The sequence below is a fragment of the Phyllostomus hastatus genome, unplaced genomic scaffold, assembly GCF_019186645.2.
Source record: "Phyllostomus hastatus isolate PE091 unplaced genomic scaffold, TTU_PhHast_1.1 phas_contig_147, whole genome shotgun sequence".
Classification (NCBI taxonomy): Eukaryota; Metazoa; Chordata; class Mammalia; order Chiroptera; family Phyllostomidae; genus Phyllostomus; species Phyllostomus hastatus.
The window spans coordinates 4,600,637-4,617,577 of NW_025333603.1; the positions used below are offsets into that span (position 1 = coordinate 4,600,637).

Sequence of the window (16,941 nt, forward strand, 5' to 3'; positions counted from 1 at the left end):
CTGGGAGAGGGTGCGTCTCCCAAGGAGGGGAGCTGCTGGACCAGGGGCACGGAGATGGCAAGGCAGACGGAGGGCAGCTTTGAGGGAGCCGAAAGGAGGAAGGGTGTAGGGAGCGAGGACCCCAACTAGAGTGAATAAGGGAAAGGCGGACAGGTAAGTGGAAGCAGGGACCACAGAAAACGGTCAGAGATTTTTGTGGGACAGGGAGCAAAGAAACAAGATAGTAGTTGGAAGGGGACATGGGGGCAGGGGAGGGATGCTGTCTATCTAGAGGCTGGGAAGTGTTAGAGCCCGTGTCTCCAAATGGGGCAGAACAAGTGGGAGAGGGGTCCCCCAAGCCAGAGAGCTGCCTACAAACAGGGGTTTCCCAAGAACTGCCCTTGCAGAAGCTCAAAGATCCTTTTTAGAAATCCATAGCTGCTGTTTATTGTGCACCTACTGTGTGAAGACCTGGTCTTTGGAGGTCCTTTATTTCTCAACTCGACTCGGAGGTAGAACTCCTCATTTTACGGTAGAGAAAAAGGAAACTCAGACCAGGACCATGGAAAGATCCACCCCAGGACATGCAGCCAGGAAAAGGCAGAGGGGAGACTGAACTTGGGCTCTCTGACTCCAGAGCCTGGCAGGAAGGGGGAAGGTCCCGAAGGGAGATCCAATCACCAGCCCGTGGGACTTCTGACAGAGCCTGGCACTCTGGAGACCCTCCATGGGCTGCCTCCCGGCTCAGCTGACTTCCCGGTGATGTGGAGAAAACCTGGAAGCGGGGTGGTCTCTGACCAGTCCATCCCACCTGGGCAGCTGCCCCACCCTCAGCATCCCACCGAGGCCTATCCCTGGGGCCCAGCAGGTTCAGAAGCCCCTCCCAGCTTTCCAGGCTGCCTGGGTGAGAATGGGTTTATGCAGAGACACACCCTCTCTTGGCCCTTGGCCTAGCTGCCCGGAAGCTCTTTTTATCTTCAAAAGCAAGGTGGGGTGGGTGGGGACCAGGCAAAGTCAGAGTCTAAGGAGGCCCTCAGGGTAGGGTGGGGGTGCCTGAAGCAATTCTGTGCCTGCCCCCTTCCTACTCTCAAGGGACAGACCCTCCACTTGACCCCAAGTCATTTAATCCTCTAGCCCCTTCTTCTCTCTGGACACCCCCTTTCCCACGTACCCCACTGCTCTCAAGGCCTGTAGGCACACCGCTCAAACTCTTAACACTCAGCTTCTCTGTATAACTGCCAGCATGGGGTGAACCTGCTGGCTCGAAACAAGCTCAAGTGACAGGGACCATTATTATCCCTGAGTCCCCATGTTACAGATAAGGAAACTGAGGCTGGGAAAGGAGTAGCCACTACCCACTAGCCAAGGCAGCCGGAGTCATCTGACTCCAGACCATCCATCCCTCCCTCCCACAGCTCATGGGGTGGTAGTAAAGAGGGAGAAAAGAGGGTCTCTCCATGCCCTCCCTAAGGAATCAAAAGGAAATCGAGACCCACCTGGTTCAGCTCAGCCCTGGAATGTGCTGGAAACCTGAGGCTACTTTAGGAAGGCCCAGAGGCCACTCCCCTTCCAACCCCTGACCAGTTGCCAGGCCTGGGAGCAGGGCCACACCTCCAGGGGCGGGTCACAGCCTGTTTTAGAGGTCACAAATAGGACAATGTCAAGGAGTAGAGAGATGGGCGGTCCGCAGCACCCCATCCTGAGTGACGGCCCCCCCGGGGAGGTGCTGCCAGCCAGCCTGCTGACTCTGGGCCTCCGAACACGCAGACAAGGCAAAGCAGGCACGCTTGTTCCTAGACCGTAGAGCGAGTGCAAGAACGAGGAGACAAGAAACTCCTCGAGGACAGGGACAGGTCCCTGTCTCTGCAGAGTCCCACTGTCTCATTATGGTCTTCTCCAGCTTCACTGAGATATGATTGACAAATAAAATTTTATGTATGATTTAGGTTACACAACGGGATGTTTTGATATACATATACATTGTGAAACGATTACTACAATCAAGAGATGCTTCATGCTTAATGTCTACTGATATTAATTAATTAATGTCTAATTTGCTGCAGATACATTATTACCTTTTAGGAAACCCCAGGCAGGATGTACTTACTGCACAGACAAGGGGCCGGGGAAGAATGCCTCCAGGGGTCACAGCCCCTTCTCTGCCCAGTCCTTGTGGGACAAGCTCTCTCCCACATCCCACACACGGCTGTCTCTGCCTGGAGCCTGGGCCAGCCCTCAAGCTCCTCCAGGGAGCCTGGCCAGGCCTGCCCCCTAGGCTGTGAGGGGCCACCTCTGGGCCTCCTTCTGTCACAGTCTGGCCACACTGTGCTGTCATCATCAGTTTGTTCCTCTCTCTGTCTCCCCATCAGCTTGGGGGCCCTTGAGGACAGGTCCAGTCTGACCCATCCCTGTGTCCTCACAGCATCGGACTCTGGTCCTTTCCATCACTGCCCTGAAGCCACCTCGTACCCACGAGGAAGCTGCTGCAGGGCAATGGCAGGAGCAGGCAGGCCCACAGCCAGGGAGCTGGCAGAGGACCCAGCCGCCAGCACCATCTGTCCCCGGAGCCACAGGACAGAGCAGGCACAAGGCAGCACTGTCCGCTCCTCAGCTCAGCCAGGTCAGCCCGGGACAGGAAGAGCCACGGCACCGGTGCCCCGCCCAGCCGCAGCTTGGGGTCAGATGAGACTAGAGTTCTCTAATGAGCTCAAAGCAACTCAGTACCAGAGCTTCGGTTTTTTTGTCTGGAAAGCCAGATGAAAACCAGCAGCCTGGCAGAGTAGTTGGGAGTTTAAATATGCCTGACACTTAGCAGGTACTCATCAAGAGCTAGCCTGTCCCATCTCATCTGACCATCTGAAACTGCTACCCACCCATTGAGGAAACTGAAGTCCAGATGAGGTGAAAGGAAAAATGTATCTATATATTCACCACAGCTAATTTTGTGTCAAGTTCTGCAGCCCTCCAAAATCTTTCATCTCACCAACGATCTAGCAAGATCTGCAGGAAGATGAGGAAACTGAGGCCCACAGGAGTGAAGTGAGTTAGTGTCTCCAAGACAGGTCTCTGGGCCCTTACACTGTGGGCAGAGTGGTGAGCCGCCATCCTGATACACCAAGGAGGCCAGCTCGGCCCCGCCTGGACCGGGCGCAGGTGAAGGGCAACGGAGCAGCCCCCTGGACCCTGGTGTGTGTGAGCTGCAGGGAGGCAGGCGGCCCGGGACCTGCACTATCAGTGTGTGCAGAGGAGGTGGGCCCGAGTGTGAGAGACACTGGGACCTCATCCCTCGTCCCGGTGCACAGAGGCTCCGATGCCTCCCTGGTCAAGATGGGGATGGAAAAGCAGGTGGAGGTTCTGGGTCCCTCGCCAGCCACACAAGCCCAGGCACGTCATCTCACTTCCTGGTGCCTCCTCTGTCCCGGGGGCTCCTCCTATTGCCCACCTACCTACCTATTGTGAGAGCTCAGGGTGGATGGGAAGGCGACTGGGACCTCAGGTCAGAGGAAAGGAACCACGATGATGTGCTTCCCTGCGTCCCTGAGCTCAGTGTGCAGGACGGCGCACCTTGGCACCAGCCTGGGGAACCAAAGAGTCCTCAAGGAGTGCACAGTCTGGTGGGCAGAACTGTGCAACCTAGGGCATTCCAAACCCCAAACCCCGCCTACAGGGCCCAGACCCCCAGCCTCTGCACGTGGCAGCCCTGTCTCAGCCCCTCCAGCTGCTCTGCCCTAGCTCACTCCACTCCAAGCCACACTGGCCTCACTCAGCAGCTCGGATGCACCAAGATCACCCCTCCTTGGAGCCCACCGATGGACACTGTTCCCTCTGCCTGGAATGCTCTTCCCCCAGTTCCTCCCACAGCTGCCTCCTTCTCAGCGGCTAGGTTTCCACTCAGTTCTCACCAGCTCAGGGAGCTCTCCCCTGCCCTCTCTCATTATTCTCTAACTCTTCTCTGTTCTCCAGACAGCCTGAATCCACTCTCAGCAGTGCCGCTGAGATCAGCTGTGTGATCTTGGGCAAGTTGCTTAACCTCTCTGTCTCAGCCTCATCTTTAATAGGGCATACCACCATTATCTGCTTCAGCGTTGTTACAAGGAATCACTGAGTTCGTGCATGCTTGGCACAGATCTAGCACTTATATGACATTCACTGCTGTGATCACATTCACAGCACTTAGCACAGATTTTCCTCGTGTGTTTCTTTGACTCCCTTCCACTGGGTCTCCCTCATTAGCTGTCAGCCCCACAGAGAGCCTGGGTTCATCACAGTGCACTCCGAACCTGACAGTTCTGTGGAGGGAACAAATGGAGTCAGGACAACACCCGGAGGAAATGTCATTAATTCTGGGAACAGGAAGGAAGGAAATTGGAAGGAGAAATAGTAGCCAAGCTGGATTTTGAAAGATACAAGAAGAGTCCTCCGGGACAAATCAAGAACACTAAGGGTGTCTACCCCAAGCTACGACTAGGGTTCAAATGTGGCTCCTAAATAGACTGAAGCTAAGTGTCCAAGTCTTGCCTCTTCCTCCAGGAAGCCCTCTGTGACCACTTCAGCCCCCTTCTGAGCTCCCATTGTCACTTGTTCATTCAGTCATTGTCACACTCCTGTATATGATGGGCATGTCATTTTATGTCTATGGGTCTCCCTTCCACCACCACACAGTAGGGTCCTCAATCAGATGACGCCTGCTTTTCACTGTCAGGGCCAACCTCAAGGTGATGCACAAACCCTTCACAAACGTCCAGACCCCTAGGACGTCAAGGCTGGTGGGGATCTCAGGGACACCCAGAGTTGGAGAACACCTGGCCCAAGGGTAATTAAATGTCAGCAATGGGGTGAAAGTAAAATTCTAGTCCAGAGCGACCAAATGTGGCCCACTAAACCTCCCCACATCCGAACTTCCCCTCCTGAGGCTGGGGTTTCGGGGTAGGGAGGCACACCTCCAGCTGTCGTCAGGCTCAAGGTGAAGCGGCGGGTCACCACAGTGGGTCGGCAGCAGCACGCATTCTAGGCCTGCAGGTTCGTGTCGGCAGCACTACCCGGGCACAGGGCTTCTCAGGGGACCTGGGGCAAATGGCCCACTGCTGTTTCTGGAGTAAATAAAGTCCCTGGGCCCCACTGGGAGCTGACCTGGACCAGGCTGGACCTCAGGCTGAGCGGCGGCACCCAGCCTCCCATGAAGGTGCTGCGGGCCCCTAGCAGCCCAGGGTGTGGAACTCAGTGTCCAGTGTAGACTGACCCTTGGGTAGGAGAAGGAGAAGGGTCCCACTGAGAGGGGAAGAGCAGGGGCACCCTTCCAACACCACTGAACAGGCACTCAATGCTTCTCTGGCCTCCTGCCCCAGCTTGGCAGCAGACTCACCACCTCGTTTATCCCCCACCCCTCCTTCTCTCCCTCCTCACTCACATGTGCAGAGAGCTTGCTGGGTACCCAGTGGTGGGTAAGAGCCAGAACATTCCATTTCCAAAATGACCACTCTGCAGAGCCACAGGATACTGACAAGGGCCCCCAACCCTGTGACATGAGGCTGGGGGCTGAGGCCCTCTTCTGTTCCCAGTTTAATGTGGCTTTCTTTAGTCTCCAGGGAAGAGAGTTGGGTGGATCTTTTGGTTTGATTGCTTTTCATTAAAAGTGACTTTGGTAACAGCTCAGAAAACAGCCCCCAACTCTCCTGTTTTCCTGGGGAACGTAGGGAATTCAGGAGGGCATAAAGGGAGTCTAAGGGGATCCACCAGGCAGGCAGTAGCCCATGGGCGGCAAACCAGGCCAGAGTATTCTCCACCGGCTTAAGGTCACCAGTGTCACCTTGTGGGCCCAACTTCCACGCCCCACACCCATCTCCACTCCGACTCCGCTGCAGGGTCGGGGACAGTGCAGGGAAAAGGACTGCCAGCTGGGCTGGTCATGCGAGTCAGGACATGCGGGTTGGAATCCCACTCTGGGCTTTCATCAGGCTGAGCCTCTGGTTCCTTAAGGGCTCAAATTCTAGAGCCAAATTTGAGTTCCTGCTGAAATCCCAGCTCTGCCACTTTCTTTCCGTGTGATCCTGGGCAAGCCATTCCATTTCTCTGGGATATGGGGATGATAGCTGTGCCTACCTCCCAGAGAACTGACTGGGTTAGTACATGCATGGTCTGGTGTCTGGCACGGCCGGCACTGTGTAAGGAACTGTGCAAGAAAAGGTTATTGGCCATCTCTGTAAAATGGTCACAGTGATGCGTCCCTCCCGTGCTGCCTTCTCCCCAGTTACTGATGAAAATTTAGTGATCACTGGGAAAAGACTCAAATCAATGGGAGAAGAGTTAAAGATAACGGGGCATAAGAGAAGATACAGACAGCCCCCCACACCTGGCAGATGCTCTCTGCCCTGTGCTTAGGGAGGGGAAGAAAGGCACCCTGCTGCTCAGATCCCACTTCTGGCCTTGCCGTGCAGTAATTAGCCTATGCCCATCCAGTCATTAAGCATGTCCCGGGGCTCTGGCCCTGCCCGACACTGTGCTGGGCGCACCAAGAGCAGTCTTGGGGAACTCACTGGCTGGCGGAAGAGGTGCAAATGCAAGTCCACCACACAATCCAGGGTGAGAAGGGACTAACACAGAGGTTTTCTGTGCTAAGAGAAGTCTGGGAAGGCTTTCCAGAGGAGGCAGCATCTGAGCTGAGATCCGAGGTCTCAAAAGTACCCTCCCAGGAGACCAAGTTAGTAGGACGTGAGGGGAGACTGGGAGTCGCTCTGCCAGAAAGCACAGTAAGTACGACAGTTCGAGGAGGAACAAAGGTGGAACACTGAGAGAATGGCGAGCAGTGCCAGAGGGCTGCCACACCGGATGCGCGGGGGTGGGCAAGTAAGGGGTGAAATGAGGAGGGAGAGTGAGCAGAGCAGACCACCAAAACCCTTTTGTACCAAGTAAGAAATGTGAATGTTATACTGAAGACAGCCCCCTGAGAAGGTGAGGAATAATCGCATTTACCTTTCAGAAGCATCCCTCCAGCGGAGGTGGATTGGAGGGGCTGGACATGGGACGGGGGAGCCAGGGAGGAGAGGGCGCACTGCGTCTGAGCTGAGTAGCAGTCTTGTAGATGGGGGGGGGGGGGGGGGTGGATGAGAGATTTCTTGATTTGCCCCTGCCCCTTTTAAAAAGGCTTTTCCTGGAAACATGCTCAGAGGACACCCACTCTACACTCAGCATAACCTCTGCCACTGTGTCCTGAACCCTTCGCCGCTCGCCACATCAAAAGCCCGCTGAGCACTTGGGTTTGTCTGTTTCGTGCCTCTGCATCTAATCTCAGTTCCAAAGTCCCTGTTAAAGTTTCCAGGGAAACGTTCTCTGTGAGGTCACCTTGCAGGACACAGTTGCCACCAGCCCTCCCTCGGTCCTGCACTTGCACTCCCAAGAGTTTATTGACCCTGAGAACCCCAACTTCGCCCTGTCACACGGGCCACACACCCCAAGCCCTGTAACGTCTGTCAGCTCCGTGGCCTTTGAGCCCTGAACTCTGAGAATTAAACAGCACACAGCCATGGAACTCAGCGTGTCCTGAGAAACACACTCAGACCTCTGCGGGAAGAAACACGCACCCCCAGAATAGAATTCCAGACACAAAGAACTAGCGGAAGATGACGGCACTCAACACGACCTACCCCTGGGGAACTGACAGCCCCTGGGGCTTTTGCTGCTTATAACAAACCAGCCCAGGAGTCCTGCAATTTCTTTTTCCGAAAAGAGTTAGGAAATGACCCATGGAGAACAAGAAAGGAGATGCAGTACTTCTGACTTAAAATGGAAACTTCAGCTCTCCTTTGGGATCCCCAGATCATCCTGTCCCCTCTGCTTCCGACCCACCCCAGCACACCATCCATACCTTTCGGAGGTGATTTCCAACATTCTGGATCATCGTGGCTGAGCCCCGCTCGCTGGTCGCAGGGACAGCAGCACTCTCCAAGAGCGGTGAGTCACCTGAGCAACAGCCAGGCCCGCTCCATATGAAGCCTTCTGGCAATCTCCTCCCCTCCTCCTCCCAAGCTCCCGCCCCTGCTGAGCGCAGGTCCCAGCCTCCACTCAGACTGCCCTCTACACCCCTCCTCCTAGAGCCCCCACGCCTGGCCTGCCCGGTGGAGAGGAAGGAAAGAGGCTGCCAGCTGGGGCACAGCCAGGTCAAGGGGCCCTGTCCCCACCCACTGGGCTCCTAGCTGGACACTCACTTTGTTTCCAGCCACAGCCAAACTTAATCACCCCCATTTCCAGCCCCTGGCATCCTCCCCAGGGGGTCTCTTGGCCCTGGGGTCGCTCCCAGGAGCTGGGAGGCTCCAGATCCCCAGCCTCAGCCAACCAGGCAGCAGGTTTCCATCTGTGTACAAGGGATGAGGTCGGAAGGTGGCAGAAGGCCAGGGAGCTGCCAGCAGCGTCCCAGAGAGATACCAGACCCACCTGCTAGGACTCTTCACCCTTGGGAATGTTCCTCCCCTGGCCCACCGCCCCAGGCTGCTGGCATCTATCAGCTGCTGGCGAGGGACAGGGCACACCCCTTACTGCCTCAAAATAAGCAGCAAGACTTTCTAAAAGTGGCACCTGCCAAATCCCACCCCATTGGCTCCATAGGACTCAGCTCCTGGCCACCCATCCTAGGCCCACTGTAGCCATTGCCAACTGAGAGACCACCAGGATTTCCCCTCCTCCCCCTCTCTTCTGCAAGAGGCTTAATGAGGAGGCCTTGACACTCATGCTGGACTGCTTACAACAGGGCAATGAGTACAGTGCTTAATGGTTCAGGGATAAAGGAGGAGGTGACCCAGGCAGGGGAGCTGGATGAAGTGGATCAGGACTAATAAGGAGCACCTTGCAATAACTGAGCACCTGCTGTGTGCCAGGCCTCTCTATGGTCCTCTATCTAAGCCCACTGGCAGGTCCCTTGGGGAAGGCAGGCAATGTGCCCCAGGAAGCATAGCTGTTGAGTGCAGAGCTGTGCTGGAACAGAGGTCAGCCTGACTCTGAGGCCTCTGCCCCTCATTGCCTCTATTTCGCTCACCACGTATCTAAGACTGTCTCCCCGGGGGTCCTAAGACGCCTGGGTTCTAGGCCTGGTTCTCTCACACGACGCACCCCATGACTTTGGGCACACTCCCTCCTCTCCCCGGGCCTCCCTGCTGCAGGAGTCCAGAACTCCAATCTCCATCCCTATGAGCTCAGGCCTTGCCCTCTGTCAGCAGAGTAGTGTCTATAAGTGAGAAATTAAAGTCACACCTTAAACACCACAAGATAGTCTAAGGACGGCGCAGAGGGTTGGGGCATGCCAGGAGGCTTCCTGAAGGAGGCAGAGGTAGAGCTGGTCTGAAGACTGAGTGCATTTGGACAGGCTGAGAGACGGGTGAGGAAGAAGCCTCACAAGAGCTGGACAGGTTGCTGTTATAGGCAGTGAGGGCCTTCCCCCTGCAGAAAAAAACTGGGAGTCTGTCGAGGAAGGCCTCGAATGCCAGGCAACAGGGCTTAGGCATCAGGAAACCTCTGAGAAGGAAGAGCATGCTCAACATGATATAAGCCATGTGAGCTGAACAGGACGGGTGTCGTGAGACTGCCTTGGACCGGTAAGGAAACCTGCCCAAAGAGGGGACAGCTCACATCACTGAACCTCTGGATGCAGCAGGCAGCTGGGACAACCTCAGGGTTCTCACTATGTAGATGAGGGATTGGAAGCCCTTCACAGAGACTCACTGGACTCACTCTAGTCCCCTTATCTCACAGGTGGGTACATTAAAGCCCAGGAATGAAAAGTGAGCCCCAAAGTCACACAGTGAGGAAGTCGTCTAGAGTTACCACCCCTGACCTCAGGTCTACAGCCCTGTCCGCCCCACCCCACAAGGCATAAAAGAGAGGTCTTGCCTGGATCATGTGGCTGAGTGGATTGAGCGAATCGAAAGCCTACGAATCAAAAGGTCACTGGTTCAGTTCCTAGTCAGAGCACACGCCTGGGTCGAGGGCCAGATCCCCATCTGGGGGCATGCAAGAGGCAACCAATTGATGTTCCTTTCACACATCGGTATTTCTCTCCCTCTCTTTCTACATCCTTTCCCTCTCTCTAAAAATAAAATTTTAAAAAATCTTTAAAAAAATACGAGAGGCTTCCGTTAGACTTATGAGAGGGTGTCCAGCCAGGTTCAATCAACAGAGGGCTGGATCTTTCTGCAGAAGCCCCTGCAGCCCACAAAGGGCTCTTTCCACTCTGCTGTTTACCACAGAGCAGGCCCTGCATCCCTTCCACAGCCCTGTTCAGGACGTTACCTCAGTGAATGGGTCCGTGGGTATCTGCCTCCCCGCTTCCAGCCCCCAGGCCAGGGCCCTAAGTGCAGGAAGCATAAAGCACGCGTGCAGGAGTCGGAGTCCTGAAAAGGCAGACGAAGAAGAGGTCTTAGGTGATAGCTAGGTCAGGGGCTCTGAAACCTCAGCCTGTGTCAGAATCACCCAGAAGGCTTGTTAAAATGCAGATTGCTGGGCCCCATCTCCAGTAGAGCTGCAGCAGAGACCAAGAATTTGCATCGCTAACAAGATCCCCAGGGATGCTGATTTTGCTGGTTCAGCAACCATACTTTGAAACCCAGTGAGCTCTGTCAGCCCTCCCTCTTCACAGCTGGGGAGAATGAGGTCCAGAGAGTTTAAAGGCAGCCCTCAACTGTCTATCAATGCCGTCATCAAAATCATCATCATCACTCATTGTCGTTATAGCCCTCCTCACATGCCCAGCACTGTGCCAGCACGTCAGGTTCCTTATCAGCTTTGGGCGGCGCCCAAGCGAAAGGTACTATGATTATTCTCTCACAGAGGAAAAAACGAAGGCAAAGAGTCATTTGTCCAATGTCACATAGTTGGTAAGAGTTAATAGCAGGATTTGAACCCTGTCTAAATCTGGAGCTCACAAGTTCAACTACCACTCTACACAACCTGTTTACAGCTTATGCTGATCAAGGAATTCTCCAGAGGTTCCCAAATCCAGTAGGTTCATCTCTGGTGTGGGATGAGCTTGTGGTGCACTCAGCCCAAAGGCCTGGGCCTCTGGGGTGTCCTACATCTTCAGAAAGCCTGCCTCTTAAGCCCTGTGAGCCAGAGTATTTTCTCCCACACACACTTCTTTTCCCACATTACGTCTTTCATCTGGCCCCACCCATGGGCCTTCCTGGCGGGAGGACAGATGTCTGGGTTCATTCTTCAGGTTCCATATTCCAGCTCCACTTCCCACTCGGTGACAAAACACAGTGCAATAATAATCTCCACCAATATTCCATGGTGACACTGCATTATCATCATCAGCACCGGTCTGTCTCCCCCATCAGGGAGGGCAGGGACCTCATCCGAGTTCTCAGCACAAAGCCTGCCCAGAGCAAGGGTTTAGTGACTAAGTGATAAGAAGGAAGGAAGGAAGGAAAGAAGGAAGGAAGAAAGGCAGGAAGGAAGGAAGGAAGGAAGGAAGGAAGGAAGGAAGGGAAGAAGGGAGGATAGAAGGAAGGGAGTGGTGGTGTGGGGGTGTGGGAGTGTGGGAGTGTGTAGGGGTAAGTGAGGGAATGACCGAGTGAATAAATGACCAAACTCCCAGGAGTCCCCTCTGCGGGGTCTTTGAGTCTCCCCAGGGAGACCACAGACACTCCAGGCGGAAGGGGCCTCTGACATCATCCACTCCAGCCCCACTTCCAGCACTGTTCCAGCTGGACCTGTCCAGGGCCAGCACCTGCAGCTCTTCCCCCGCACACACACTCCTAGGACGCAGACCCCACTTACGTGTCTCCAAGATTGAAGAACTCACTCCACCTAAGGCTGCCTATACAATTAACGAGCTCTAATAGCCAGGAGGGTCTTGCCATCAACCCATAGCTCTGGGTCACCCAGAACAAAACTGCTCCCTTGCTCCACTGGCCTGTAACATGGGCAGCGGTGTGGGAGCACACGTCCTGTCCTTGGCCTGGCCCTGGCCGCCCTGGCCGGACTTACTTCTTCCAATCCTCTCAAGCCACGAACAGAGCTTCCCGCTGGTGCCTCACACACCAGGGAGTTCCTCTGTTCCTGCCATTCCCTCCACTCTGACGCCCTCTAATAACTCTATATCCAAACCTTGCCCCCATCAAGGCCTGGCTCAAATGGCACCTCCTCCAAGAAGTCTTCTGGGCCCCTCCTCAGTGGAAATTACATCCTTCCCCCTCTGTATCCTCAATCCCCACACACAAACATACACACACTTCACAACCCTTTATTTCTCTCTCGTGCTGTTTTCCCTCTTAAATCGGGCTGATTTGTGCTAATTTCTCCTTGACCTTGAGCGACTGGCAACAGGAATGGTGTCGATTCATCAGAGTGTTCTGCCCCCTCCCACTAAGCACTCAGGGCCTTGAGCACAGTAGGTGCTCAGGGTCCAGAGAATGCAGGAATGAGTCATTGAATGGGAACGTGGATGGAAGTAAGTACATGTGTAAATGAATGATAATCAATGAATGAAAGAATGAATGAATGCAAGAAGGTTGTCATCCTCTCCTATTTCCAAGCTAAAGACTCCCAGTTCCAAGACAGAATACAGGAAGCTGTGGGAAAAAGGGGGGAGGACAGGAGGGAGAAACAGAGGAAGGAGGTAGTGACACCACAAGACAGGAAGTAGAGGTGACCTAAACATTGCTTCAAGGCCAGGCCCCCTCAGAACCACACACAGTGCTTTCAGGAGAAGCTGGGCGAGGAGAGCAGTGAGAGACCAGTTCACTGGTCCAGGGGAGAGAAGACAGAGTGGCGGGGATGCAGCAGAGGGAATGCTAACAAGTCTTGGAGGCCAGATGCAGGAGGCTGTCTAGCCAGCCCTAAACTCCATCTTGTCCAGTGGGCTCAAACACCCCTCCCTCCCGCTCTTACCACCTCCTCCTGTGGGGACTGACCCCCCCTTGGACCCAGCTTGACTTCCTCAATCTGGCCCTTACAGAAAAGCTACTTACTCACAACACAGGCTCCTGCTCCCACACACACAACGGTGCCAGGGTGAGTCAGCAGCAGCTTCACACCCTCTGGACTCTGAGTCTTGTGCCCTAGGCCCTCCCCAGGGCCAGCCTTCTCCATCCTGGTGAGCGGCCCGCCCGCCCAGCTCAAATCCCAGAGGCTGCCTGCCCCCGCCTGCCCGAACACAACAGCGCCAGGCTCCACCTGGGCTGTCTGGAGCCAAGTGGGGGTGGAGGCAGATCTGCTAGGGGGCTGTGGACGGAAGAGGATTCTTCAGCAGGAGGATCCCAGGGACAGCGGCCCTTCTGAGGCCGGGAGGTGAGGGAGGGACTGCGGGTGGCTGGGCCCTTACCCAAGTGGTGGGACACTCTAGACCCAACAGGTTGCAGGGACGAAGCCGGGGGAGCCGAATGGGGAAGTCAGAGAAGCGAGTCTGCCGGAAGAGGCTTCAAAATGGGCATCCAGGTCCCAGAGCGGAGTCTAATGGTGGAGGCTGTAGGAGGCTTGAGGGAGGCGCAGGAAGCAGAGGAGCAGAGGCCCAGGCGGGGGCGGCTGGGTGAGTTCCTGGAGAAGCCTGGTCGCCTCTCCTCCCCTCGCTGGAGCCGGGCGGGAGGGGGTGTGGTGGGAGGGCAGGGCGCCGCGGCTGCGGAGCCTGCGGCTCACAAAGGGCCCGGGGGCACCGCGCTGGCTCCAGACACTCCGCCCTGCGAGGCAGGCGGCAATCCCAGGCGCTGGGCAGAGGCAGAATGTGGGCATCGCACCCAGGGGGTCCACGTGGAGCCGGGTAGAAGCTCCAAAGCCGTTCCCTGTTCCTGCTAAACCAGCCCCTCACTGTCTTAAAAAGTAGCACTTGCCATTTGTTCACACTTTTATTGAGCACCTAGTATGAGCCAAACACTGCTGCTGGGTGCTGGGATGAGGTTCTGAGCCCGACACACCGTCCTTGCCTTTCTGTGTACCCACAGGGGGAAAAGTCAGTCTGAAAAGAACAAGGAAAGTGAATACCATCTGTAACCTCTCTCCACGCAGAGAATCACTATTAATCGTTCAAGGTCTCTGTTTCCAGCCAGACTAGAGCTTAAAGATGTAGACAGTCTGACGGGGAGATGGAGGCACCCCTCCCCCTCCCACCATGTGTATACGTTATATGGTATAACATGATATGATATGAAGCATATATGATGCAATCGTAAGCGTGGAGGAGCTGCCTACAAAGATCTCCATCAGTGTTCATGTTTGGGGGACAGGCTCATCTGGCAAACTTAGAAGGAACCAGGGGATGACAGTGGTCCCTGAAAAACAATGCATCTGTGGGGAGTTGAGCAGTGGGAGAGGGGGGCGGGACCAGTCATTCCAGACACCCCCACTAGTGGCAGCGACACAAGCACTCATCCTGCCACAGCATCTCTGGGGAGAAAAGGACGGTCTGAAAGAAGACAGCTGCCGTGCTGAGCCTGGCCACACCTAGGGTCCAGCCAGCCCTCCTGGGGGGACCTCTGGCTATGTAATAAGTTGGGGCACTTCCCCTTGGCACGTTGCCTGGGCCATGCTCTGGGAGCACCCTGAGGCTGAGCTTGTCAGGGCAGGAAGGCTGCGCTGCAGCCTGGGCGGGCTCTGGCTCAGCAGCATTGATGCAGGTACCTCAGCTCAGCAGAGGCCCCAGGTGTCAGCAACCGCAAATGGCATCTGAGATTGCTTCCCAAGTGAATCACATTTAAGGACACCTGAAACATGGAACAGGTGGACTTTTCGGGGACGGGGAGCCCCCACACTGGCAGAATGGATATGGGCTGGCATAAACCATGAATCAATTTTAATGTGACACTATTTGTAATCTCAGCATCATCCTGATATGCCAAGGTTGTGGGTTTGATCCCCAGTCAGGGCCCATATAAGAAACAACTGATGATGCATAAATAAGCCAAACAACAAATCGATGTTTCTCCCTTCCTCTTGCTGTCTAAATAAGTAAATAAATAAATAATTTTAAAACTGACCACATAGGATGTCTTGTCTTGTAATCTGATTTTTTCTCAGTGATTATCATATATATCTTTCCAAGATTTTCTTTTTTTATAAAATGGATATTTACTTTTTACTTTATTTTTTTAAATTTTTATTGTATTTTTCCATTACCATTTAGTCCTCTTATACCCCCTTCCTCTGCCCAAATTTTTATTGCTACACAGTATCTCTCCTTATAATCTACTCGAATTTATTTGATCAATCTGTTTCTTTTTGCTTTTATATATAGCTTTATTGAGATCATTTAAAAATGCACATTTATAATATACAATTTGATGAGTTTTTAATCTATATTTTGGATGATATAGATGTATCCATGAAAACATCACCACAATCAAGGTAATGAACGTACTCTTCACCCTCAAAGTTCCCTCATGGCCCTTTGCAGTCTCTCTCTTCTGCCCCGCACTGCCGCCTCCCCACCCCCTCAGGCAAGCAATAACCGGCCTCTGTCACTCTGGAGTAGTCTGCATTTTCTAGAATTCTGTATAAATGGAATCACACAGTGTGTATTCTTTTTGTCTAGCTTCATTCACTCAGAATAATTATTTTGCAATTCATATATATCATTGCACACATCAATAATTCATTTCTTTGTATTGCTGAGTAGAATGCCATCTTACCAATACACTGCATCTGGTTACTCATTCACTTAGTGATGGACTTTGGGTTGTTTCCAGTTACTGGTGTGATGCAAATAAAACTGGTATGAACATTCATGTTCGACTTAGGAGTGGACATATATTTCACTTCTCTTGGGTAAATAATTAGGAGTAGAAAGGCCAGACCATAAATGTGTGCTTCACTTTTTTTTAACCAGAACATTTACTGCACAACTAATCACGGAAACCCTTAAGATGAACTGGACGCTGCCGAGGCGGCCCTCTTGGGCTCCGGTGTTGCTCCGTCACGAAAGGCATGCCTGCCCTGCAGTAAACAGTTTTTAGGTGCCTCATTTGATCAGTGTTTTACAGTTTTTAAACTGCCCAAAATGTTCCAGAACGGTGTCATCACCTCACACCCCCACCAGCAGCGTGTGAGGATTCCAGCCGCTCCACACCCTCCCCAGCAGCGGGCGTGCTCCGTTGGTCGGGTTCTCGTCACATCACCGGTGGGACCGCTGCGGGTTTGGTTTCCGTCTTCCTGTCCACTGATGTGAGGACTCTTTCTGGGTTCTTTTTAAAGAACCTTTTAGTATACTTATTTGCCATGAGCTGTGTATCTTCTTGGTAAAATATCTATTCAAATCCTTCCCCATTTTTCAAAAATTGGATTATTTGTCTTATTGATTTTTAAGAGTTCTTTATATGTGCAGGAGAATTGAAAGCAGGCTCTCCAAGACATGTTTGTAGGCCCATGTCCGTAACAGCATCACTCACGACAGGCAAAAGGTGGAAGCAGCCCAAATGTCCACCGGTGGATGGATGGATAAACAAAACGCAGCACAACACACAGTGGGATACTGTATAGCCTTAACAAGGAAGGAAATTCTGACACACGCTGCAACGTGTAGGAACCTTGAAGACATTACGCTGAGTAAAACAAGCCAGTCACAAAAAATACAAATACTGTATGACTGCACTATATGAGATACCTAAAATAGTCAAAACCTTTTTTAGGGGGTTTATAACTTCAGCTATTACATTTAGACAATCTATTTTGAGTCAATTTTTATATTTGGTATGAGGTAAAGACAGTTCATATTTTTACATACGGCTACCCAGTTGTTCCAGCACCATTTGTTGAAAAGATTTTCCTTTCCCCATTGAATTGCCTTGGCACCTCTGTCAAGTCGATCAAATATGTGTGTGTGTGTGTGTGTCTATTTTTTGGACTCTTTGCTTTGTTCTACTGATCTATGTATCTGTTTTTAATGCTATATTTTAGGTGCTCTATTTTCCAATGCTGTATTTTCCTGACTACTGTAACATAATACCAAGTCTTGAGATCAAGTAACATAAGTCCTACTTTGCTCTTTTT

At 53.1% G+C, this 16,941-nt stretch overlaps 1 protein-coding gene across 5 annotated transcripts in view; it reads right to left on the minus strand.

Moving 5' to 3' along the window:
- Window positions 1-13,496, minus strand: part of ACOT11 (acyl-CoA thioesterase 11) — a 46,874-nt gene extending 33,378 nt beyond the window's left edge. Inside the window, exons 1-2 of one of the 5 annotated variants that reach the window (XM_045857093.1) lie at window positions 13,289-13,496; window positions 10,255-10,355 (exon numbers count right to left, since the gene is read on the minus strand). In XM_045857093.1, the coding sequence (XP_045713049.1) occupies window positions 10,255-10,329 (75 nt within the window). In that variant the 5' untranslated portion in view covers window positions 10,330-10,355; window positions 13,289-13,496. Of the gene's footprint in view, window positions 1-660; window positions 724-7,840; window positions 7,936-8,180; window positions 8,246-10,254; window positions 10,356-12,935; window positions 13,002-13,288 lie in introns of those variants that run through there. The other 4 variants (XM_045857104.1, XM_045857082.1, XM_045857120.1 and 1 more) reach the window with 4 other exon arrangements.
- Between the last annotated feature and the right edge of the window lie 3,445 nt (window positions 13,497-16,941).